Source organism: Polistes fuscatus, unplaced genomic scaffold (assembly GCF_010416935.1).
Source record: "Polistes fuscatus isolate 324 unplaced genomic scaffold, CU_Pfus_HIC Scaffold9, whole genome shotgun sequence".
Classification (NCBI taxonomy): domain Eukaryota; kingdom Metazoa; phylum Arthropoda; class Insecta; order Hymenoptera; family Vespidae; genus Polistes; species Polistes fuscatus.
In genome coordinates, this window is record NW_025113173.1 from 7,774,606 (window position 1) to 7,800,329 (window position 25,724).

At 33.2% G+C, this 25,724-nt stretch overlaps 1 protein-coding gene across 1 annotated transcript in view; it reads left to right on the forward strand.

Moving 5' to 3' along the window:
• The window catches only part of LOC122525314 (acetylcholine receptor subunit alpha-like 1), a 111,522-nt gene that overhangs the window by 35,983 nt on the left and 49,815 nt on the right, over positions 1-25,724 (forward strand). Inside the window, exon 2 of the mRNA XM_043648035.1 lies at positions 14,786-15,061. Coding sequence (XP_043503970.1) covers positions 14,804-15,061 — 258 coding nt within the window. The 5' untranslated portion in view covers positions 14,786-14,803. The remainder of the gene's footprint in view (positions 1-14,785; positions 15,062-25,724) is intronic.

Consider the following 25,724-nt stretch of genomic DNA (forward strand, 5'->3'; position numbering starts at 1 on the left):
TTGAACGAATAATTTTTTCCTTTTTTTTAACGTTTGGGAAACGTTTTTACTTTTTTAATTGGTTATTAGAACAAATTATGATTTGATTTTCTTGAAGTTATACTTCTTTTGGCGCATTTGGGAAAATGTGATGGGAGTGATTTTTTTCCGAGTGCATGGTAAAAATCGACACCACGAAGTTTGTCGGTATTTAACGATGCGCGGCAAAGCGATTTAAAATTTTCGGCATGAAGTCGTCTTTTTCTTCTTTTTTCTCAAGCGGGTCACCCATCCAAGTACTAATTGTACTCAGCGCTGCTTTACTTAAATGATCGAAGCGGTATTTAGTGCTACCACCGCGCCATGGCCGTTGACGCATAAAGTAATTCGATATATCTCTCTTATATTTAGTGTGGACTGATATCTATATTTTTATATTTTCTTTTTTTTATTCTTTCTTATATATATAATAATAATTATTTTTTTTTAAAGTTATTTTTTGAAGTTATTTTTGAGGTTATTGAGGTTATATTCGTTTTAGTACGTTAAAGAAATATAACTTCTTACGTGCGTACATAAGTACACATGCCAGTTTTTTTATATATATAATATATCGATCAATTGAAAATATGTTTCCTTTCTTTCTTTTTGTTAAATAAATAAATAATAATAATTAGTAGCTTATCTTCTTATACTTCAAATCCTTCCCCTTTTTACCTGGTCACGCTACATATATGTTTATAAAATTAAATAAATAAATTAATAAATGAATAAAAATATAATAATAAAAGAAAAATAATCGGCTTACATTAGCGAATATTATCGATCATCAAGCAGGGAGGGGGGAACAGGTTTCTTTATCAACTATATTTTATGTAATAAGAAAATTAATAATAATAATAATAATAATAATAATAATAATAATAATAATAATAATAATAATAATAACATTAATTAAAAAATAAGCAAGGAAAATTAAAAAGTAACAAGGAAAATTATTAATGATAATAATAATAATAATTATTATTTTTTTGAAGTTATTTTTGAGGTTATTGAGGTAATATTCGTTTTGGTATGCAAAAGAAGTATAACTTCTTACGTGCGTACATAAGTAAACACGCCAGTTTTTTTTGTTTTTCTTTTCCTACAGAAAAAAAGAAAGAAAACAAATTTGCAAAACGTATTTGCGTAATATTTGTCGTCTTAAACGAGCATCGTTTACCGGATCCCACCCGAGTGAGTAGTAATCTTTCAGAAAAGTTCGATGATATACTTATTCGCATCTACATACGTATCAGATCTTTCTTATCCTTTTATCTTTTATTTATTCCCCCACTTCCTTGATGTTCTTTGAAAATTGTCGTGGCGTAAACCGCGATCCGTTAACGATGTAAATTTTGCTTGCGGGTTCTAAAAGGGAGACGATGATCAAGGAACGTAGCGGGCTGGGGTAAGTGGGAGAGGAAAGGGCGTAGTCTCAGGTTTGTTTCAATGGTGGAGGTGGGTTATTTCCTTGCACCCTTGCACGATCACAGCCGCTCGTTCAACGGTGGGGTTCTTTCAGAGTCGGCCGCTAATTCACTGAATAAAAAAAAAGAAAAAAAGAAAACGACGACAACGAAAGAGAAGAAGAAAAAGAAGGAGAAGAAGAAGAAGAAGAAGACGAAGAAGAAGAAGAAGAAGAAAAAAAACTCTCGCGTGGCATTAAGCTTCGCTGCTTAATTGGGTTAATGAGGCGATGGACTCGCTTCGTGAAATGATACCTGCCCGTTACTCGTGGTGAAGAGTGTGAGATGAAGAAAAGGGGAAGAGAGAAAGAGAGAGAGAGAGGGAAAGAAAAGGAGAAAAAAAAGCAGCAAAAATACTATAGTTGGCAGCATAAAATTCGGTGTGGCAAATCTTTTCGTATATTCGCGTTTAAATTTCCAAATGTCTTTTTTTTTCGCGTAGATTTTTCACTCACGACACACACATATACATACGCACACGTATATGCATGCTACGTATATTTTTTTATTTCTTCAGTCTCTTTCATTAAAGAGGAAATAACGTTTTTATAAATTACGTGTACGCGTAAGTATTATGGATGACGGTGTATAAATAAAAGACTATGCTTGAATAAATGCAAACTGCGTGCATAAAAAAACGGGTTAAAAATTAGATATTTTCTTCAATCGTTTGGTTAGAGTTTATCACGTTAAGAGATGTGTATTCGTAGTTGCGAGAATTTAATACTAATAGAGAAAGAGAAGAAAAGAGAGAAAAAGAGAGAAAAAGAGAGAGAGAGAGAGAGAAAGGGAGGGAGAGATAGGTCGCGTGATAATTGCATTCGCGACAGTTTCTACGAGAGATCGTAAGCTTGAAATGGCTCGTTTTCAGATTTCTCTCTCTCTCTCTCTCTTTCATTCTTTTATTTCTTTAATTTCTCTTTTTCACACATATACTTCATTCGCACGCTTCGTAGGATATTTTTTTTTGCCTTTTTTTTGTGTGTGTGTACAAAAGAGTACTCGCCGTATTATATGAATACGAATAATAAAAAATATGACGTGGTTGAATATTAGAGAAGAAAAGTATCCCCAATTGGATCTCGATTTCCGTTAGCTTCGACGATTCGTCAGAGTATTCAATAACGATTGTTATATGCTTGGGTATGTGCATATATATATAATAATAATAATAATGCGAAAGTTTAGCACACGCGTATATGCGTGTGTATGAAAACGAATTGCATAACGCGTTCGTCATCATTATATACAATTTTATTCTATTTCCGGTTAATTTTTACTGATTTTCTGTGTCGAAATATTTTGCCATTTCGTTTATCTCTCTCTCTCTCTCTCTCGCTTTCATACGAAAGGATCGTTTAAACGCGAAACTTATGGTGCCATGAAATACGTTAAACGTGCCGTACGTTTCCGTCGTGTGTGCACAACTAGACTGAAAACGAGAGAGGGAGGAAAAGAAGTCGTTGAAATATCTTTTCCTCGACTATGTTACACGTCAGTTGCAAAGTCGATATTTCAGGGACGAGATATGAACGTGGTTTAAACGATGGGGGGTGGTGGGTAGATGTTTGGAAGGGGTGCTGACTTGCTTTGCTCTTCCGTGTCATGACTATTCCCAAATTTTCTTTCCTTATCTTCCTTTCTGAATTTTTCTATTTCTGAGTTTTTCTATTTCGACGTGGAGAGTGTTTAGTCAGATTTTGAGAATTTTTATTTAATATTTCTAGGATAAAACGATTATTACTATTCTTTTTATTTTGATTAGAAAATTTGATCGTTGTATTAATCATAGTTAATGTCGTTCATCCATAATCATAGATTGTCGTGTTTGGTCAATGTTAATTTTGCAATTTCTATTCCTTCGTTTGACGTATCATTGGTATAGGTATCTCCATTCTCGATTGAACATGGAATCAGTAGGATGATCCTACCTTCCGTATGTTCCTCGTGTTTATTCTCTCGCTTTAGCATGTGCGTGTACGCATCGAAATGGAAACGTTTGTTGAGTATACACGTATGTATCATACTACCTTACATACGTACGTACATTCCCACATTTACTCGCTTAAACAGAACAGATCGTTGAGAGAGATCAAGAGAGAGTAACACGCATACGATATATACATACATTTGATCGGATGAATATAAATTTATTCGTGTTTTAATGCAAAAGTAAAACAAATATCACAAGAATTTCATTATTATCGAATTATTATATGATACGTCGTCATTTTTTCGAACGAATCCAAGTATTGAAAGATTTCATTTAATATTACGAAAGTTATATGACGTTGGTAAAATTATTTATTCGAAAAATACGAACAAACTTTTTCCCCTGATCGAATTTTACCAAAGTGTAGTTAAAAGTTAATACACGTTCAATGTTTCCCCATCGAGAATTACGTACTCGGTAAGAGAAGAATCCTTTTCGTATATCCCGATGTCGATATATAAAGGGCGCCATCTTGAATTAGTTTATCCATATGAATCGGGATCGTCCTCCCCTACTGACTAGAGAACTCATAGATCATTTGGATTGCTTTCCATTGTGTTCTTCGCTCGAGCCGCAAGATTCCCTTCCACTTTGCATCTCAATGCCATATATTCTATCTTCTCTCTCTCTCTCTCTCTCTCTCTTTTTCTTATCCTTCTGTCTTATCTCTCTGTCTCTGTCTGAATCTACTTCTATCTATCATCCTTTTACTTGTGTGTGTGGGTGTGTGTGTGTGTGTGTACTTTCATCGAATTATCTTATGTTCGAATAGCTCCCCTCCCCCCTCCTACCCCTCTTCTTCTCCCACAGTTAGGATGGAGGATTTGCAGACAGATGTATCCGAGAACAAGTTTGAATCATCGATAGAATGCAATCGATCGAATTGCTATTGGTCGATGATAATCATTCGTGATTAGACATTCCGCCCTAATTGCTTCGTCTAAATTAATAATTCAATTGATAATAATACCCAACATCGTTGTGTAGAGCGCACGTGTGCAATGCCATGCAATGCCATCAATCCCTTGATTAACGATCGGACATTCGACACACCGATATCTACGAATATTATATATTTCGTTGTAGGTCATCGTACGTTCGTTTATTCGTTCGTTTATTTATTCGTTTGCCACCGGATTCATTCGTGAACAGGTACTTCAACTAATTTCATCTAATAATTATTCACTTGATCGGAGTTATCATAGCGACACTTGCGTTTACAATAATACAACGTATAAGTTTAATCATAATTTTAAATCTAATTTAATCACTATACGTAAAATTAGGTTTTCTATTTCTTTATTTCGCAAGTAAGTGTATCGTTTATTTGTTCGTTTGCCACCGGATTCATTCGTGAACAGGTACTTCAACTAATTTCATCTAATAATTATTCACTTGATCGGAGTTATCATAGCGACACTTGCGTTTACAATAATACAACGTAAGTTTAATCATAATTTTAAATCTAATTTAATCACTACACGTAAAATTAGGTTTTCTTTTTCTTTACTTCGCAAGTAAGTGTATCGTTTATTTGTTCGTTTGCCACCGGATTCATTCGTGAACAGGTACTTCAACTAATTTCATCTAATAATTATTCACTTGATCGGAGTTATCATAGCGACACTTGCGTTTACAATAATACAACGTAAGTTTAATCATAATTTTAAATCTAATTTAATTACTACACGTAAAACTAGGTTTTCTTTTTCTTTACTTCGCAAGTAAGTGTATCGTTTATTTGTTCGTTTGCCACCGGATTCATTCGTGAACAGGTACTTCAACTAATTTCATCTAATAATTATTCACTTGATCGGAGTTATCATAGCGACACTTGCGTTTGCAATAATACAACGTAAGTTTAATCATAATTTTAAATCTAATTTAATCACTACACGTAAAATTAGGTTTTCTTTTTCTTTACTTCGCAAGTAAGTGTATCGTTTATTTGTTCGTTTGCCACCGGATTCATTCGTGAACAGGTACTTTAACTAATTTCATCTAATAATTATTCACTTGATCGGAGTTATCATAGCGACACTTGCGTTTACAATAATATAACGTAAGTTTAATCATAATTTTAAATCTAATTTAATCACTATACGTAAAATTAGGTTTTCTTTTTCTTTATTTCGCAAGTAAGTGTATCGATAACTCGGTTTAAAAACAAAAAACACACAAACACGCAAATATTTATACGCGATAACGAAGAATAGAATTGCAAGAAATGCACGAGACATTAAATTCGATACAATTAATTTAACTATCATCGTCGACTGGTTGTATTTTATACGTGTTTCTTTTTTTTCCCCATTATTTTTCTTTCTATCTTTTCTTTTTTTGTATTGCAACTATATATATATATATACATACGTTAGGTATATACGTACGTGTCAAGCATTACGCCATCTATAAACTTGCTGAGCCCGGAGTCGGGAATGAGATAGGTTGAGCCGTACCGTAAATCTAGTGAATGCTCTAAATTAAGCCAAGTCTCGTCGACTGAAAAGAGAGTCGACTGTTTTTTCTGACTTATAAGAAAATAAAATAAAAATAAAAAGATAATGAACAAAAAAACACAAACAAACAAAAAAAAAAGGAAAACGAACAGCCGAGAGAAGCGTTTCACGTTCACTGATTTCCTTGTCACTCGTTCTTCCCTCATCCTCTTCTCCCATTACCTCTCTCTCTCTCTCTCTTTCTCTCTCTCTCTTTTTCACTCTGATTAGTTGGCTGATACGCGACTGAGAAAATGGGTTTGTTAAATCGACCGCTAGTCATTATCACGATAACGTCGCGTGTTATATTATAGTAGGTAAAAAATATTCCCAAGAATCGAGTATGTTTTTAACGAGTTTTGACATTAATCTCTTTTGAAAAGATCAAAATAAACAATCGTGTTGTTGCAGGTTAATATTAAGTAAAGTGAAAAGTGTGTTGTTTATTTTAAATGACCGTTTAGTATTGCGTGTACCGTTCAATCTTACGGACTTAGAATTTTCATCGTCATCGTATTATTTCGGACACACACATACGTATATAATAATATTATATTATATTTATATAATCTTCGTTGACAATTATAGAAGCTTATTATTATATATATTATATTATTATTATTAATAAAATCGTGGTGCTCTTTTATTTTAATCTTATTTTATTTTTTAATTAGTATATTTATATTTTATAACACAGTTGGGTAGGGTGGGGGATACGTAAGAATGATTTTTATTTTAGATTTTGTATTTTTATTTAATCGAAGAATCGCAATTTATTTTGTTGTCTATGCCGTAAAAATGCAACTCTCTTTATTTCTTCTTTTATATTATATTTTATCTCGTAAACATATATAATAATATGATATTTCGAAAGTTCAATCACTCGCATAAGACAATTCTCGTTTTTCTTTAAGTTGACGAAATGTTTTGGCGGTTTGTAGTTTGATAAAAGAACGGAAATATTTTTAGTTCGCGATTCTAGGGATGAATGATAGAACGAAAACGGGTTAGTTAGGAAATAAAAGGATAAAAGAATCAATGACGCGTTACTTTGTGGTGAAAATGTGCTTTCGATCGTTGATCAAAGTTTGATGCGTTGTCTGTCGAGTTTTCGCGTATGTGTGCTGGTTATCGATATTTTTCGATACGTCATATACAGTGTTTGGACTTAGATGGAACTAAGAAAAGAAAGGAAGAAGGAAGGAAAGAGGTATCGGATTTATTTTCTACTTTTTATTTTTTTATATATCATTCGCCAATCTGAGAATCGTATCGTTCGTTGTTATTTATAATCGATATCGTTCTTCTCTTTTAAGCTCGTACTCTTTCTCTCTCTCTCTCTCTGTTTTATTTTTTCTTTTACATTTTTGCTCCTTGTTATTTTTTTCAATTAATAAATCTACGGTTTCTACACTGGCGAATAGATTAAAAAGAAAAGAAAGGGCTATTATATTTTTACATTTTAAATAATATTAAATTTATAAATATTTTAAATAATAATAATAGTAATAATAATAATAATAAATTAATTTATAAATATTTTAAATAATATTAAAAATACAAAACTTTGACAAAATAAAATTTATTTTTCTATATTTGCTTATCGTAAATACAAGAAAAAAAAATAAATAAATAAAAAAACAAAACAAATATTATTCGATCGTATAATTATACTTGTTTGTATAGCGGGTATAATATTCCTAACTGATAATCGTTCGATTGCACGTTCAATCGTATCGGAGAAGGAAATATCAACAGACCGATACTATTAGTTTGGGTTCGAAAATCGTGCGGAAATATCGATACTAGAATTCCGGATTCATGCTAGTTGGTGGCAAATTTCCGAGTAAACACGTTGCTCACCGAATTCACTTTCATTTCACGCTAGATCGGCGACATATCGATCGGTAAAGTGTTACCATTACGTGCTATCGACTCTCAAAGGAGTAACGTTAATCCTCTAGTTTGCGGTAAGTCTGTCTGAATCTAAATCATAGATCGGTACTTCCCGCATTTCAAATCAATTATCATTATCATTGCTTGATCATTTGAACGTCTATCATTAATTATCGGATTGTTCAGAAAATTTATATTGATTCATATATTTTTCAAATTGACGAATAATTATAAATAATTATTAAAATAGGCGTCTTAGGAAATTTGGACCGATTAAAAATTCTCGTTGAACGTTATTTTGATCTTGCTGTACGTTTCGTCCCTATCATTGGGACTTCATCAGCTTCGTGCAGCGTAGCTTCAACGAGCTTGCCGATGAAGTTAATAATTTTATTTTCTGGACAAGATAAAAAAACCAATTAAATTATAAATAATATTAAAGAGTAAAATATATATTTCAATGAAAACATATCGAATATAAATATATTTAAATGAAAACGTAGTTATATTATATTTTTGGCGTTGAGAATGAATTTTGACAGTGAACGATTTGATTTAATTTCAGGCGTGAATCTGACGGACTGTGTTTAACTTTTTCTAAGTTAAACGATCTTGAATCCATCGTTCACTCTTGTTTGAACTGGAAGATAAATAGAAAAGGAATGCTTCTTGACTTAATAATGTCTACAGAGAGTATCCGTTTTCCAGAGGCCTATTACTCTGTGTTAAATTAGTAGGTATCCTATTCGATAGGTTTCGACTCTATTTGGCATAATTGTTTTCCGACCTAGGAGAGTCCCATGCTAGTAATGCACAAGTTCGTGTAGAAACGAAGGGTAGAGTCGTAGGGCCATCTGATCTGGATTGATGGATGTTCTCTCATCCGTCAGCTCATTATTGCTTCCCATTATATCCACTTTCTCTGACCACAGTCGAAACCGTCGGCTGACAAACCACTCGATCAATCGTAGGGGCTTGTTCTGTTACCCTACCATTTGCTTGTCTTCCTAACTTTAATTATAAATTAATCAATTTCGACATAAATCATTTCATATTTTGTAAAACATTGCGACTATTTATTCATTTATTTTTCTAATTAATCCAATTTATATAATAATTAATTGATATAACATCATTTAATATTATATTGATAGTATAATTAATTGATAAGTATAACGAAAGATCGTACATTTATTTTAATCGTTGTTCGTCGTATCGCACCAATCAAATTTCATCGTTGATCCTAAAGTAAAAGAATAATAATAGAAATACAGTCACGCAAACGAATCGTTTAAGCTTAAACTAGAATCACGTGTTTTTGTAGTTCTATTATAAAACATTTATGTTCTTCTTATTCGAATGGTAACTTTAAAGAAAACTTTTTAACGAGACCTTAACTTGTACTTTCAATTGGTAAAAACTTTACTCTGCATACGCAAGACATCAAAGAAAATAATCTCTTTTCATCGTTCTGTATATTCTGATAATAATTTTGTAAAGAGAAATAAAGAAAGGTTATTCTCTTTATATAGATTTTATTTCTCTTTTTTAATTATAATTATAATTATATTAATGTGTATTTATTTCTCTCTTTCTTTCTTTTATAAAACAAAACAAATATATTTTCACAATAGATTTTTCACTGTAATTAGAAAATACCGAAATAATGGTATTTATATTATCAGTTGAAACGAGAATTGAAATTTATGGAAGATCCGTAATAGGTGTGTGTATCGCGATTAGTATATCAATTTGGAATGAACTTAAATCGGCCTAGATTTTACGGTCAACTATCCGTATGTCGTCCTAAATCCTTTTCCCATCCTGTACACCACCTACCTTATTCATACTTGAATACGGTTTAATCTTTCATTTTGAACATATTCATGTAAAGACGACTTTAGACTTCAGAAACAGTTTCATATTTAAGCCGAATCTCGAGAAGGAATCGCCACGGTTCTTTGATGCCTTTTGCGAAGGTTAAAAAGAAACGCTTATCCTATTCAAGCATTTTGAAACGGCTGCGTTGTACAATGGAACGTGATTGGCCGAGCGCGAATAAAAGCCACTGTATTCGGATATTCTTATATTATACGTCTAGTTCAATACTCAAAGGAAGAAAGAAAAAGATTGTAAGAAGAAAATATTAATATATTATACAGATTAATCGGCGAATAATTTGTACGAAATGTAAGAAACGTTATTATAGAAAACATATTTTCATTTGTCATACGATCCGTTAACCGATTCGTTCAATTAACAAGGATTTCGTATTTATACTCATTGTTAAATCAGTTTATTCCGCCTAATTCTACTTCGTTCGTTATCAACGGACAGTTCTATTACAACGAATTTCACTATGCATTACGTTTGCCCGCACGCAACGTTGTTGCAGTATACTCGTTAAATTAATCCACATAGCGGTTGAAACTTGTGCCAATTTCGAGCTTCATTTTGCCAAAATAATAGCTACTGTAATCTTAACAGAGACGAAAAGAGAGAGAGAGAGAGAGAGAGAGAGAGAGAGAGAGAGGAGAGATTATTTATTACATTCGGCACAGTACTTTCATTTTCCTCAATGAACCAACATTTCAACGTTTCAACATTTCGGGGAGGCTTTTTTATTTTAACCTTGAAACTAACGAATGGTGATGATTAGAAAAAATGAAACTAAAAGGATTAGTGTAAGTCTAGTGTTTGTCTAAATTATCCTGAACATTAGGGATAGTTAATTCGTGAAATGCATATGAAAAATAGAGAAAGAGAGAGAGATAGAAAGATGGAAAATTAGTTGGGGAAGGAGGGGGTTGAAGGGGGATGATAATGACCGCGAGGGTCGTCTTATCTATGGACAGTCGTGAGCCGACAATAGCTCGATAAGAGAGCCCTCGGGGTTTGCTTCTTGAGTTGGTTTGGCCATCTTGGCCCAGCGCCATTTTTCATTTTCTAATACAGAAAAATAGTCTATCGAGTCGTAGGGCGTGATAAAAGGGATAAGAAAGAATGAGTCAGTGAGTGAGAGAGAGAGAGAGAGAGAAAGAGAGAAAGAGAGTTCATCCTAGGAAACGATAAAAATACTTACTTCCTTATGTTCTTTCTTTTCCTTTTTTAACGTACTATTTTTCTTGGACCTTTTAACTTGATAACGACGATGACAACAACGACAATGACAACGACGACAACGACGACGACGGGAAAGTAACAAGAAGTTCGAAGCAGTAACAATCTCGTTTATACTTCATTCTTCGTGTTTTCCATTATTTTTGATCTTTCTTCGGAAGTTTTTCCACGTAGGTATAGGTACGAATATAGAAATCTTAGATTTTTATAATTAATGTATTTTACGTGAAAATCGTTGAACTTTACCTTAAAAACTAAAAAAAAAAAGAATAAAAAAATCGTCTCGATAGAATACGCATAATTGATCAGGAATATTTTTTCGTAAACTTTGCTACATATATTATAAATTTATATATTATCTCGTTGAAGTGTATAAAATTCTGCCTTTTTATATATATAATATATTTATCAAAAAAATATGACAAAAATAAAGTAGAAAGTAGTAAAAAGGAACATTTGAAGTAACAGGTACGCGTGCGAGAAAGCTTCGGAGGTTGTCCTTTTAAAATACAAATATAAAAGTGTACTCCCCTCCTTAGAGTAGTCGATACAATTCTATATACCAGTATTTCTGCCGTCGTCTTGTGCGTATGTATTGTGTTTATGTGCAAGTGTATGTATTATACATACACACACGCACACACATATACATATATATATTTATAGTATAGGGTACACTGATAAAGGCAGCAGGTAGGTCAGCAACGAAGCGATAAAAGTTCCTCGAGAGGTTCTTCCCTTTCACCCCCTTCTCTACCTCTACCCTCACCCTCATCCTCACCCTCACCCTCATCCTCACCCACACCCTTCTTCTTCCCTCCAACCACCCCTCTTTCTTTTCAACGACACAACGATGCCGTTCAAGTCCTCTTTTATGGGCGGTTACGCTCTCTTCTACCACGGATGGTAAATGACTCCTCTCGTTCGATTATCCTAACTCTTGCTTCTTATGCTGCAACCATGACACCGTTGTCGTTAGTAACGATCCTATATCGAGTGGCAAAATGTAAATTACGTGAATTAATTTCAAAATTATTATCATTTCTATTATATAAAGGAATATCTTTTAAAGTAGATTAACCTCTCTAAAAGTTTATTTAATTTTCAACACAAAAGTGAATCATATTATTTAACACTAGATTTACGGATATTTTGTTCATTATTTTTCTAATGACTTACAAACATTGTTTGAATGAAGGATCGAGTAAAGGGGAGGAATTAATATTTACGTATATTTAATTAAGTAACTAAAAACCAATATATATATGTGTGGGGTTTTGAATTGTTTAAGAAGTATAGATATGAATGTGTGAATGGTATGAGTGTAGAGTGATTGAAAGAAATGAAAGAATGCATCCGGTCGAGGATAAAGAAAGAGCGTGAGATAAGAATATTAGTTTGGGTATAAGGTTACACCGTCCGGACTTGTCGCCTTTGTGAAGCTACATCGAAGTTTCCCGAACGTTCTCGATAATGTGAAATACCGGAAAAGCCTTTGTGCGTGGTTTGGAATGATCGGGAAGTTTCCAGGGGAATGACGAGAAACAACGGAAGACGATGGAGGGGATGAAGGGTATAAGTAGGCGACGGAAAGGACTGGTGGGGCGTTCTGCGTGCTGTGCGTTTTTCTGTGAGTTCGGTAATAATTGACGAGTGATAAGTGTAACGGAGAGTACGGAAGACAACTGGGAATGGCGAAGGATTACGATAGGCGACGACGAGTCGGGTTCGGTGTTCCTTGCGGTTGTTTTCGGACGTAGATAGTTACACTTATTGTTAGCATTAGATCATTAGATTATAGATACTTACCATTTTATTTCTTACAAACATTATACCTTGTTAAGTATTTATTTTTTAATAAATACTACTTTACTATTACCATTAAATATATATCTCATCACTATACGTAAATCTTACAATCATTATTAAAAAATAATATTTAAGTTATATATATATGGTAAACAAATTTTTGTAATGAGTCAAATTGGCTTAGTCCGTCAATCTAGTGTTAATTATACATCATATTTCTTTTATTTATTAAATAAGAAATGATACTTGCAAATTATTGTTCTTTTTTTTCTTTTTTTAATGTAGCATTCGTAAATTACGAGTAAACACGTCGATTACGATTTCAAATAAAAATAGTAAAACTATTTTTACAAATGTTACAAATCATGATCAAATAGATCATAGTTTAGATCCAATAAATTCTTCACTGTTCAATGTTAGACGCGTTAAGAATCATGATTGTAGGATCAAAAGCATAAAAGCTCTTCTATTATCGATCAGCCGGCTGAAACTTTATAATCCATCATGCGTTTTCCTTGTGGTTTCTTCTTCTTCTTCTTCTTCTTCGAGTCCCCTTGATTTATAACGGTCGAAGCTAAAGGTCGTTCTCGCGATAATCGTCAAGAAATATGAAAAACTTGAAGATTTATAGAAAGAGTGAGTGAGTGAGAGAGAGAGAGAGAGAGAGAGAGATAGGTAGATAGATAAAGAAAGATAGGAAAGGACAGTGCAAAAATTCTGTGGCCAGTTGGGTCGATACCGTAAGGTTTTTCTATACGCGTATGGTGTGGATCAAATTTTTTTGCTAACTCATGTTTTTCTTACCAGTCTCTCTCTTTCTCTCTCTCTCTCTCTCTCTCTCTTTCTTTTTCTTTAGTATCTTTATCTCAATATTTTTTCCCCTATTATAATGCATCCATTCTTTGTGTAAACGAGATGAGCAAACGATCTTTCCCTATTTCTCTCTCTCTCTCTCTTTTGTTTCTTTCTTTATTTTTATTTCTATCCTTTTTTCCTTCTTCCTTTCTTTCTTTTACTCTATGTAGCTCTCATCCTGGTACTCGTAAAGCTCTATTTGCTGGCATTCCTTCCCGACGTAGCAAAGCTCTCCTAGTCATAACAGCAAATACGTAAAGCGTTCCAGTTCGCTTTGCCGTATCCTTTCGTGCGTCGTTTTCTAGCTTCACGTGCGTGCCTTTTCTCCGTTTACATGTTACTACTCTTTTACATATATATTTTATATATGTAAATATACGTATTATACATAGAATATATATAATGAGATGAGAGAGTATGTTCGGTGAATCGCATTTGTCAAATTTTGAATTTTGAATTTGTACGAATTTTCCTACTATCTTTATCGATTTATTTATCTATCTATCTGTCTATCTATCTATCTATCTTTTCTATCCGTGCATTGACCAACACATTCGCGAATTCAACTGGCATTTCGTAGGGGCAATGCGTGAAAATGATCTCACGGTTCGCTTGAACCTTCCGGGTTACGGATAAACCGTTACGGCTTTTAGGTGTCTGACAAAGTAACCAGAAAACGTGATTACTGAAAGACCGATTCTATTTACGAGAGATTATCGAGACTACTAGCGTTTAAATCGTATCTCACGACTAACACATCTAATACTATTTGTTTTAGATCATGAAAAATAAAGATAAGATTTTGTACGAATGTTTTGCATGAATTCTGATAGATACGTTTAAACAAATTCATTTAAATGTCATCAATTTTTTTCCATCGGTAAACATATTTAGAACCACTTTCTTATTGTATAATTTTACTCCTTCTAAAGTTTTTTGGGATCCGAGAAAGAAATAAAAGGAAAGCTGTAGGTGATGTGGGCTGAGGGTGAAATAAAGGAAGGAACGAATGAAAGAAAAAGAAAAAAGAGAAAGTTTGTATGGGATAAGAATAAGCTGATAAGAATGAAAAAGAAGGGTAAGAAACAAGATCATAACGAATTGGTTTGTTTGTTTGTTTGATTTAGGGGTGGACAAGGCGTACGATGCTTAGGGATGCTTGGACGAACGACGGTGGGAAAGGCTGGTGGCGATGTTGGTCCAGGTTGGGCGGATTGCTGGCGATGGCGACAGCCATTTCCTGTCTCGTTGTCCCGTTTCCGGGCGCCTCGGCCAATCCGGAAGCGAAGCGTCTTTACGATGACCTGCTGTCGAACTACAACCGCCTCATCCGCCCCGTTGGCAACAACAGCGATCGCCTCACTGTCAAAATGGGACTACGCCTCTCCCAGCTCATCGACGTTGTGAGTAGTACCCACTTAACCCATTATCTCCTCGCATGAATAGCCTTTATGCTCTCTCTCTCTCTCTCACTTCCTCCCTTTCTGTGTTCCTAGATAGTTTCTATATCGAGAAGATACGTGGACCAAGTGATCTTTCGCTTATTCCATTGATTCCTGACTCCTCTGATCTCCTATCGTAGATAAAAAAAAATATATCTAGCATATATTCGTTTCGTTAACCTATTTCTTTTCTTTATTATCCCTTTGCACTCGACGCCTTTTCCGCTTGCGCGAACCAGCAACTCGAGTCGATTTCGGCCAAATTAAGTAGACATTTTACAGGTACTTTAAAAATATTTATAAACAAACAAGCGTATAGAAATAACAAAATATCATCAGTCTATTCATTTATATGTCGAAAAAAACAAACTTTGATAAATACTACACTCTGTAATTAGTTTTGGTTGAGTTGACACTTGAAATATCGGCTGGGCGCCGTATCGGCGCCGCTCGAGTGCAAAGGGTTATTATTCGTTTATTCAAAAAATTTACGGGAATAACCCATTGTTACGTAAAGAAAAAAAGAATCAAAAAATATCGAAAATATAATATTGATAATAAATAAAATTGATAATAAATAATATTGTTAATAAATAAACAAATAATTAAATTATAGAAAGATACATAATAATTTAACATTTAAAACATTTAAACATTATTATTATTATTATTATTATTATATGATAGCCAGTTCGTAGCAACGTCGATCGTTAACTTTATCGAGAAGATATGCGAGAACCAAGTGATTTTTATTGTCTTTTTGTAGATAATTCGATTGTCTTCTGTATCCTTCGATATCGCGTTAACATGATAGATTTTATGCCGATATTTCCATTGTTTTTATTGTTCTTTATTTATTGGAAATGTTTAATTAATATTAGGGGTACTCCTGTCAATTTTCGTTTTATAGTACTTTAGCACACAAGATAGCCAGTTCACAACACCAACGTCGATCTTTCAAGCGATCCTCTATTGTTTCCCTGTTCGCTACCTGTCGATCCTATCAACGCTGTTACCAAGCTGATCGATTTTACGAAAGAACCTCGACAAGTACGCGACGGTGATATCGTACGTGGGTTAATTCTTAACGAATCGTTTTGTCGTCGCAGTTCTTTCGATTTATATGTGTCTTCATTTTTATTTTATTTTTATTTTCCTTTTTTCAAGAAATACGTTTTCAACTTATCGGATTTATTTTGAGAATATATTAAAAAGAGAGAGAGAGAGAGAGAGTGTATGTGTGTGTGTCTGAAGTTTTCATTTATTTTATTTATTTCATTTATCTCACTTTTTGTCGTTTAACTTTAATTTTTGTATTATTCATTCCAATTAAGAAGATAAAATTATCGATTGGATTTCGAGAATCGTTAGACTCGTAATTTTGTTTTAATTGAATTCATTTAACATGTCGTTCGACTATTTTCTACTTATGAATTTTAATGAACGTTTTATCCACCGGTAGCCGATCAATAATTGGTTTTATTTTTATTTTTTATTGTTAGGAATAGATATGTGTATCCACCTTTCAAATATAAATATAAAATATTCAATTTAAGGAGGGATTTATTTTTTTTTTTTTTTAATTAAATAAGATAAAATAGTTGACGTTTTTTGGCGATTGGATTTCAGAATCGTTAGACGTGTAGTAATTTGAGTAACGTTTCGTACGAACGAAATTTAACTAATCGACGTTTGTACATACACATGCACGTATATACGTGGAATGTATATATATATATATTTACGGAATTTATATCTCGTAGACGCGATTAATATGAAATAATTATAGTTTGACGATCCGTAGGAAACGGTTTGATCGTAATGCGAGACTAGAGTAGTATACAACTATATATACATATGCACGGAATATAGATTATGCTGAGCGTGTAGATGGCCGATAGAGTACGTCCACGTACTTGCGATGATAAGTTGAATTCCGGAAGTTCCTAACCGGAACTCGAACTAATTTACAAGCAAAGTGATCCCTGCTGCTTGAGCCATTAATTGCCATAATCTGATCGCGGCCTATCAATCGTGTTATCCCTTTGCTTGACTCGAACCTAAATATACGTATAACACAGAAGAAATCATTATTTTTATATTCTATTAATTTTTATATAAGAAATTTTTTAATTTATAAACATTTATAAAGAATTTTTATATAAGAAATCATTATTTTTATATTCTAATATTTTTATATAAAAAAAACTGGTGTGTGTAGTTATGTACACACGTAAGAAGTTATACTTCTTTTGCGTACCAAAACAAATATAACCTCAATAACCTCAAAAATAACTTTAAATAAAGAAGAAAGGAAACATATTTTCAATCGATCGATATATTACATATATAAGAAAGAATACAAAATAAAAAAAAACAAAAATATCAAAATATAGATATCAGTCCACACTAAACATAAGATATATCGAATTTCTTTATGCGTCAACGGGCATGGCACTGTGATAGCATTGGTTCCCGCTCGATCATTTAAGTAAAGTAGCGCTGATTACGATTAGTACCTTGGATGGGTGACCCGCTTGAGAAAAAATGGGAAGAAGAAGAGAAGACAACTTCATGCCGTAAACTTGAAATCGTTTTGCCGCGCGTCATAAATACCGACAAACTTCATGATGTCGTTTTTACAGACGCTCGGAAAAAAATCACTCCCATTACATTTTCCCAAACGCGCCAAAAGAAGTATAACTTCAATAAAATAAATGCAAATATATAAATATGAGAATCTTTAATTGATTATTAACGAAATAAAGTATAGTACGTTATACTAATTCTAACTTAAGAGTATAACATACATATAACCAACGAAAGTATCGAACACACGTTTGCCTGTTATTACTAACGGTTAATCTAACATCGATGGGTTAGGGGTAAGTCTAGGGTCGAGTATGTTACGTTTACGTGATCGTCTACTGAATTGTTTCCTTGGTTATTACATTCAGGTTACAAGCTTGCAGAATGAGCTGTATTTCGGTAATTGCGTTGATCGTGTCTCTGTATTTCTCCTCCCCAGTCCCCAGTCACCCTCTCCCTTCCCTTCTCTTCCAACATTACACTTGTGGTGTCTATGGTCTAAGTACGTGCTTGCGTTTAAGCCATAATTAATTTGTTATCGTCTAATGGAGTACGCAGAACATTGAGTAACATCGATGTCGTGGTTTCTAATTCTAGCAGATTAAATGTACGTTGTTTTAGATTTTACCTTTTATAATTTATTCTCTTTTTAAAAAATTCATTTTTAGTAAACAGGATTTAACGATCAATCGGTCGAACTTTCGTTGACAAATTTTTTTTCTCCTACAATTTTTAATTTCACCTAGAGGGACAGAAAGGGATGAATAATGAAGCGTAAAATCGTTTAGAATATTTCTAACGCCGCTGCTTTCTTTATTCTCCATCCGTAATCGTAGACCTCTTTTATATCCGGCACTAATGAAGTGGTCTGTTGATGTTTAGTCAACGAAATTATTCGAAATTGGCTCTCTCTCTCTCTCACTCTTGCTTCGTGTGTACGAAATTCAACGTTAACTCGATCGCGAAGGCACTATTTACCCGTTCGGTTTAATGATCCATCTCTTTCATCTCGAATAGAACTATTATCCTTGCGTTAAAGCTTTTCATTATTTCCTGGATTTTATAATGGTTTACGCCGATGATTAAATTCCGAATTAATTATCGATCGATTTTATAATTAATATTATTTCATTTCGAATAATCTAAATTTTAATTAAAGGATCAAATGATTTTCTCTGTATTTTTTTTTTTTGTCAAGTATCTTGAATTTGATTGAACAAATTATACTCGATTGCTTTTCTTTTTTCTTTTTTCTTTTAATTTACTCAGAGAAAATCATCTCGTCGTTAGAACTTATATCTTTAAAATAACATTTCGTTTATCGGAATCGATCAAAAATTACGTACGTTTTAGTTTGTTATTAGATTAAATTATTATGGAGAAAGAGAGAGAGAGAGCTTTTTCTTAATCGTTAATGTGTTTGCTATGGAAAATAGTGATTATGTCATGTAATTCGTAAGAATAAGAATAAAGAACGTCAAATCGAGTAATCGATAGTTTAATGAACCGCGTTTCTCTTTGAAATACCTCGATTTCAAATCTGATAACGAGAATCTTTTGAAGTATTTTATAGGATTTGTGTATGACGAACGAATTTTCATGATATTCTACTTTTGAAAGAGAAATAAAAAGAGAGAGAGAGATAGAGAATTTGGATTTAAAATTCATCGACGTTTTCGTGCTCGTTCGTACGCAACAATTTTCCTTTCATTTTCCATCCCGCGTACGTATGCACATACCCACTCACACACATACACATACCCACGTTTATATTTAAATAAGTATCGTTGTCGGTTTATTTTACTGATCATTATGAAAACTCGTATGAAAATAAATAGTAGTAGTAGTAGTAGTAGTAGTAACAGGGTAAAAAAGCAAACGGCAAGGGGATGGAAGGAAGAAGAAAAAAAAAAGAAGAAGATAAAGAAAGAAAAACAAAAAATATATGCAGAACGTTTTAAAAACGCGTTCCCTCGTTACGTTATCCCCTGGATTTCGTTTTAGTGTTTTTTATGGAAAACTACAAAATACACGGTTGTTTTGGTTACGCAGTGAATGAATATTTTCGTCTGGTAATGTTTATGATTCTCATTGGAAATCGTTATTACGTGTGTATAATCGGACTCGTAACTTTTCGGTTTAGCAGGAAAATCACGCACGAGCCAGCACAAACAGTAATTACAACGGAATTGTAGAAACGTAGGATATGCAGAGTTTACGAAGCGATTTTGTCGACAGGCTTCAAACAATCGATGCGATCGAATCGAATCCAGTAATTCTGCTTTTTCCCTACCAACCAACCAATCAACCAACCACCCACCACTTGTCAGTTTCGACAACCTCAACAACTGAATTCGACGTGTACGGAATATTGTTTTCAACTTTAACAATAGATCAAATGATTTAGCTTTATTTAAAAAGTCATGATTACAACTTAACCACAGAAATTAATTTTCAACTTTCGGAGAACATTCCGGTCTCTTGATTCAAGATTATTATTATTATTATTATTATTATTATTATTATATTATATGTTTGGTTAATTAACAGATATTTTCTTTCTTTCATTTTATCATTCTAAATCTTTTCTATACAATTGAATAATTCGATACTTTTTGATATTTCAAAAGAAAGAGGGAGAGAGAGAGAGAGAGAGAGAGAGAAAGGGATAATGTACTCTGAAAAAACATTCCATTTCTTCGGAAGAGGGAAGGAAACTTTTGATTATCTTTCCACTCTAGTCTTAACTTCTCTTATTTTTCTAACGCGTCTTTGAGAAACAGAGCAAGTGAGTCTTGTCATGCGACGACGGCCAACGCCCACTTTCGCAGAGAGTAACACAGAGCCAGACGAAAGCTTGGGAATTCGATCAATAATCAGAGGCTAACCGGCCAATCGTTTCCCGCATATAAGTGCCTCTACCGATGTGCACACGTTTATAGAAAGAGCATGCCAATGGATACATGTGTGTGAGTGCGCGTGTACGCAAGTGTACGTTTATCTCTTCCGTATGCTTTTCTCTTTAACGTTATATACACGTATGCGAGCACGTGTATGCGAGTGTGTCCACGTATTCAAACCGGTAGTGTCATATATCGATGTGTATGTGTGTAGAAGAGTGTCCGGTAGCAAACGTATATGCATACATGTATGCGTATACCAGTAGAAAAGCAGTCTGGCAAGCATTCGAATGATCCGTTAAAGCTTTTCCGAGCTTTCCGGCGCGACGCTTCTGCATAACATCGCGAAGCTCTTCGATTTCGTTGTTGAGTCTTTGCAGTAGAAAGGTGACACGAATCGAGGTAGAAATCCGGATTTTCTTCGGCTTTTCTGCACCGATAATGCTACCAATCCTTCAAATACACGTTGCTAATAATAATCTCATTGTCAGATTCGTATAATAGTTTAATCAGTAATGCCAATATAATTCTTCTATACAAATGGATAAAGGATATTTCTTTGTAGATGTTATTTAACATTTGATAGCGAAAGATATTAATTTCGTTCGAGAATATGATCGTCTAACCGTGATCGAATTAATACTAACGTCGAGATAATTACAAAAACGAGTTAACGTGGAAACTGATGAGAATGTGTGAGAGAGAGAGAGAGAGAGAGGGACAGATATAGACAGACAGACAAACAGAGATAGTATATTGGCGAATTTCCAAAGGGACGATATCTCGGGAGAGCCATAACAGGAGCAAACGTAAGGTTTTCTCTCGATATTCTCTCTCTTTCTCTTAGAACGTATCTCAGTCTTCTGCCATTATTTACACAGGCTGCTCTTCCTCGCTAAGGGAACGAGCATGTACCTATCTACTTCGAATTCGGTTCGCGTTTCGCGGTAAACCTCCTCGTGTTCGACGTCACGTGAATTTACGAGTAAGCTCGCGAGTCTTGGAACGAAGATCGACTTTAACTTCTTCTCGAACCACCTTCGTACTATTAAATCACCGAGAAGCGTCTCCTCTATCGGCAAGGATTTATCTTTCCTGGATGGAAAACGTTTTGCATTGAAAGCTCACCGCTCACCTCTAGTGTCATATCTATAAGTACGTACTTTTCTTTATCCTATCCTTTTATTTTCGTTATCTTTTATTTTTTTATTTCTTTTTTTTTTTGAAGTTATACTTCTTTTGGCGCGTTTGGGAAAATGTGATGGGGAGTGATTTTTTTTCGAACGACATGGGAAAAATCGACACCACGAAGTTTGTCGCGGTATTTACGATGCGTGGCAAAGCGATTTCAAATTTACGGCATGAAGTTGTCTTCTCTTCTTCTTCCCATTTTTTCTCAAGCGGGTCACCCATCCAAGTACTAATCGTACTCAGGGCTGTTTTACTTAAATGATCGAAGCGGTATTTAGTGCTATCACCGTGCTATGGCCGTTGACGCATAAAGTAATTCGATATATCTCCCTTATATTTAGTGTGGACTGATATCTATATTTTGATATTTTTTTTATTTCTTTTTTATTTTTTTTATATATATAATATATCGATCAATTGAAAATATGATTCCTTTCTTTTTTTTGTTAAATAAATAAATAAATAATAGTAATTAGTAGTTTATCTTCTCATACTTCCAATCCTCCCCCTTTTTACCTGGTCACGTTATATATATATATTTATAAAATTAAATAAATAAATAAATGAATAAAAATGAAAAAAAGAATAGAACGAACATATCAACAGAATGGACAACGGAAGAATTGTCAGAATTGCACGGGATAAGTCACCGGTTGGCCGCAGAAGCACGGGGCGCCCACGAAAACGATGGTGCGACAATTTAACAGTGTAATAGGCAGAAAAACGTCGTTACGAAACAGGCAACTTGCCTAAACTAAAGAATGAAGAAGAAGAAGATGAATAAAAATATAACAATAAAAGAAAAATAATCGGCTTACATTAGCAAATATTATTGATCATCAAGCAGGGAGGGAGGAATAGGTTTCTTTATTAACTATATTCTATGTAAAAAGAAAATTAATAATTATAATAATAATAATATAATAATATTTATTTTTTAAGTTATTTTTTTGAAGTTATTTTTGAGATTATTGAGGTTATATTCGTTTCGATGCGCCAAAGAAGTATAAATTCTTACGTGTGTACAGAAGTACACACACTAGTTTCTTTTTTTCCTCGATACACACATGCTAATGCAGCGAGGCACAGGAATATTCGTTTCGTTTTTTTTTTTTTAAACCTACCTATTCCAAAAATCTACTTTCAATTAGGGTAAACGTATGAAGCTTCTTCACGCGAAATTGATTTTTCAAACTGGTTGGTTAACAGAAGAGGAAAATGAGTGGGAAGGAACGGGGGTAGGATTGGGTGCTCGGGGAAGTAGGAAGGAAAGAGAAAGAGAGTGATATGTATATATATAAAGAGATAGAAAGAGAGAACGAATTAATATCAAAGATTATTATCGATCGTGAAGTTAATTCATTAAAAGCTACGGCATTTCTACGCGGCTTAACGTTCTTCCGTGCGATAAATTCGATATCGATTAACAATGATTCATTTATGGCCGATACCACCGTGGTCGCTGTCGTGGTTGCTGTCGTACTCGTTGCTCGTGTTTAAAATGCGCCATTAATATATCGACTAGGATATATATACATATATTTAAAGCAATCGAATATCTATTTGGACAGGATCATTTGTTCTCTCCAGTATAATACCTTTTGCGATGTATCGATATTTTTGGGAAAATCGGAGTTTCATTTAGTTAGAATAATTTGTTAGATGGATCGAATTATTTCGTCAATCATTGACCAAGTTAAATCTCTTGAAAGAATGACAATGATTATAAATTCCTGATATGAATATATGATATGAAAACTATTATTATTTATTATTTTAATAGATAAGAAAATTGTGTGTGTTATTTTTATTGTTATTAATTATTTTTATCGTTGTAGTATAAAGAAATAACAAAAATATAGGAATATGCAGGAAAGAATGGAAACAATGTTTGATTTCGATTCGAATTGGCTTCTAATTCCGTATTATTTTACGTGTATCTATCTCTTTCCTATTCTATTCCGATTTACGTTGCATCGATTCGAAGGGGGTACTATTATGTAATCGGTAAATCCATGCAGATTCAATCGAAATTACAGATTTCCACGGGTTTGTCTATGCACGGTATAAGAGAGAAAGAAAAAGGAGAGAGAGAGAGAGAGAGAGAGGGATACATAAAATACACGTTCGATCGAAAAGCTTTCGGGACCAATATCCGGATTAATGCAGGTTAATGACATAATCGTTGCGAATTTATCGATTCAACGAGATCGTATCGATTTAATAGACCTTTTTCCTTTATTTTCCTCCTTTTTTTAATCTTTGCAAAGCTACTTCGAAGTCATGCGATCGTACGTATGCGTGTATTTATTTCTTTTTACAATAATTTTACTTTTTATCATACGCAAAGATTTAAACTCCTCATGAAAAAAGGAATAAAGTTCTATAAACGATTAGACAAAAATTAGTTCTATTAGAGTAGATATTTTAAAATATATGATTTTAATGATTGAATAAATTATTTTATAAATAAAAGATTAGTTTATAATAATAATAATATTTACGTGTATTCCTTTATTCGTCGTAATTTTGTATCGTGTCAATATTTTAGTCAACATAGAAATGGTCCGACAGTTTGAACATTGCGAGTTTTGAGTCTTTCATAGAAAATCAAACATTGTTGTTTTATTTATAACCATAAACTCGTTATTAACATAAACACGGTATATTGTCAGTTGTATTTCGGATCTCGAGACTATCAGTAGTGATCGTATAACTGTCGAAAGTTTAATTTACGATTTCCGAGGCATTCCTGCAGGTGTTCGTTTACGACGTAATTACATTCATACACCAAGATATTATTAATTAACGTACTAATTAATAGGTAATAAATATCGTCGATGAAAATTGAAGTATTCTGCAAATAATCGAACAACTGATTGCTTTTTTTCTTTTTCGTGCATTTAACGTGATTCCTGTTTTTTTTTTTAGCTTTTCTTTTATATTTTTTTCTTAAATACAATCATCATAACGAATTTGATTTGATTATTATATAAACGTGATTCGATTCATTTAATTGGCGAGAACGACTGTCAATTAGCGGCTTGTTATTTGATAATTAAATTTCGGAAAAGTAAAAAAAAAGAAAGGGACGATTAAGATAAATCTTGAATGTCATAGTTATTTTCGAAAAACTTTATCAGCCCGAATTAAATACGGTATGACGAGTAGAGCAGCAAAATGGTGATTCTCTTGAAGCTTGAATTACATGGATCACGTTGCTTTATCTCGTAGGTAAGTGTGAAACGATAATGGATACGTTTTTGCTCGTTAAAACGAAAGTGAAGCGACGTTCTTCTTATTAATGATTTCATCTTTTTAAGAAATGTCATAACCGAGTGACGCTCTTACTTAATTATCTTTACGAAGTATTCATTTGCGATTTATGGGAATCATTTATTATATTTGTTTCTTTTCACTTGTTTTTTTTTTTAATACATTCGACGACCGTATTTGATCACGCAAATAAACATCTACGATTAAACGTTAATTAATATTAGATCGATATTTTTAAACGTATTATTTGTTAATGAATTCTATTTAATTAAAATTGTCATCTTTTTTTTTTTAAAGGAAAAATTATATATATACTTTATATACGTGTAAGATTTACCTTATATATTTTTATTAATATTATTTATTTAATATTTAATGAGATGAGATAGAATAAAAAAAAATAGTAAGTATCTATAATCGTCTTAATTAATAGTTAATCAACTCGTCGTGTAATGTGTTACTTTAAACGTCATAATTAACGAAGATATCGTCGTACTTAATTCTTCGTTCTCGTCTTTTTTCGTCTCCTTTCACACAGATACACTCGTCGTACAAACAATACAATACAAAATGCTTCCCACTGGTTTTTTTCCTCCTCTATCGTCTCTCATCATTTCCTTGCATTCCTTCTTAAAAATTTCCAGAGCATTCCCGATCATAAGAAATCT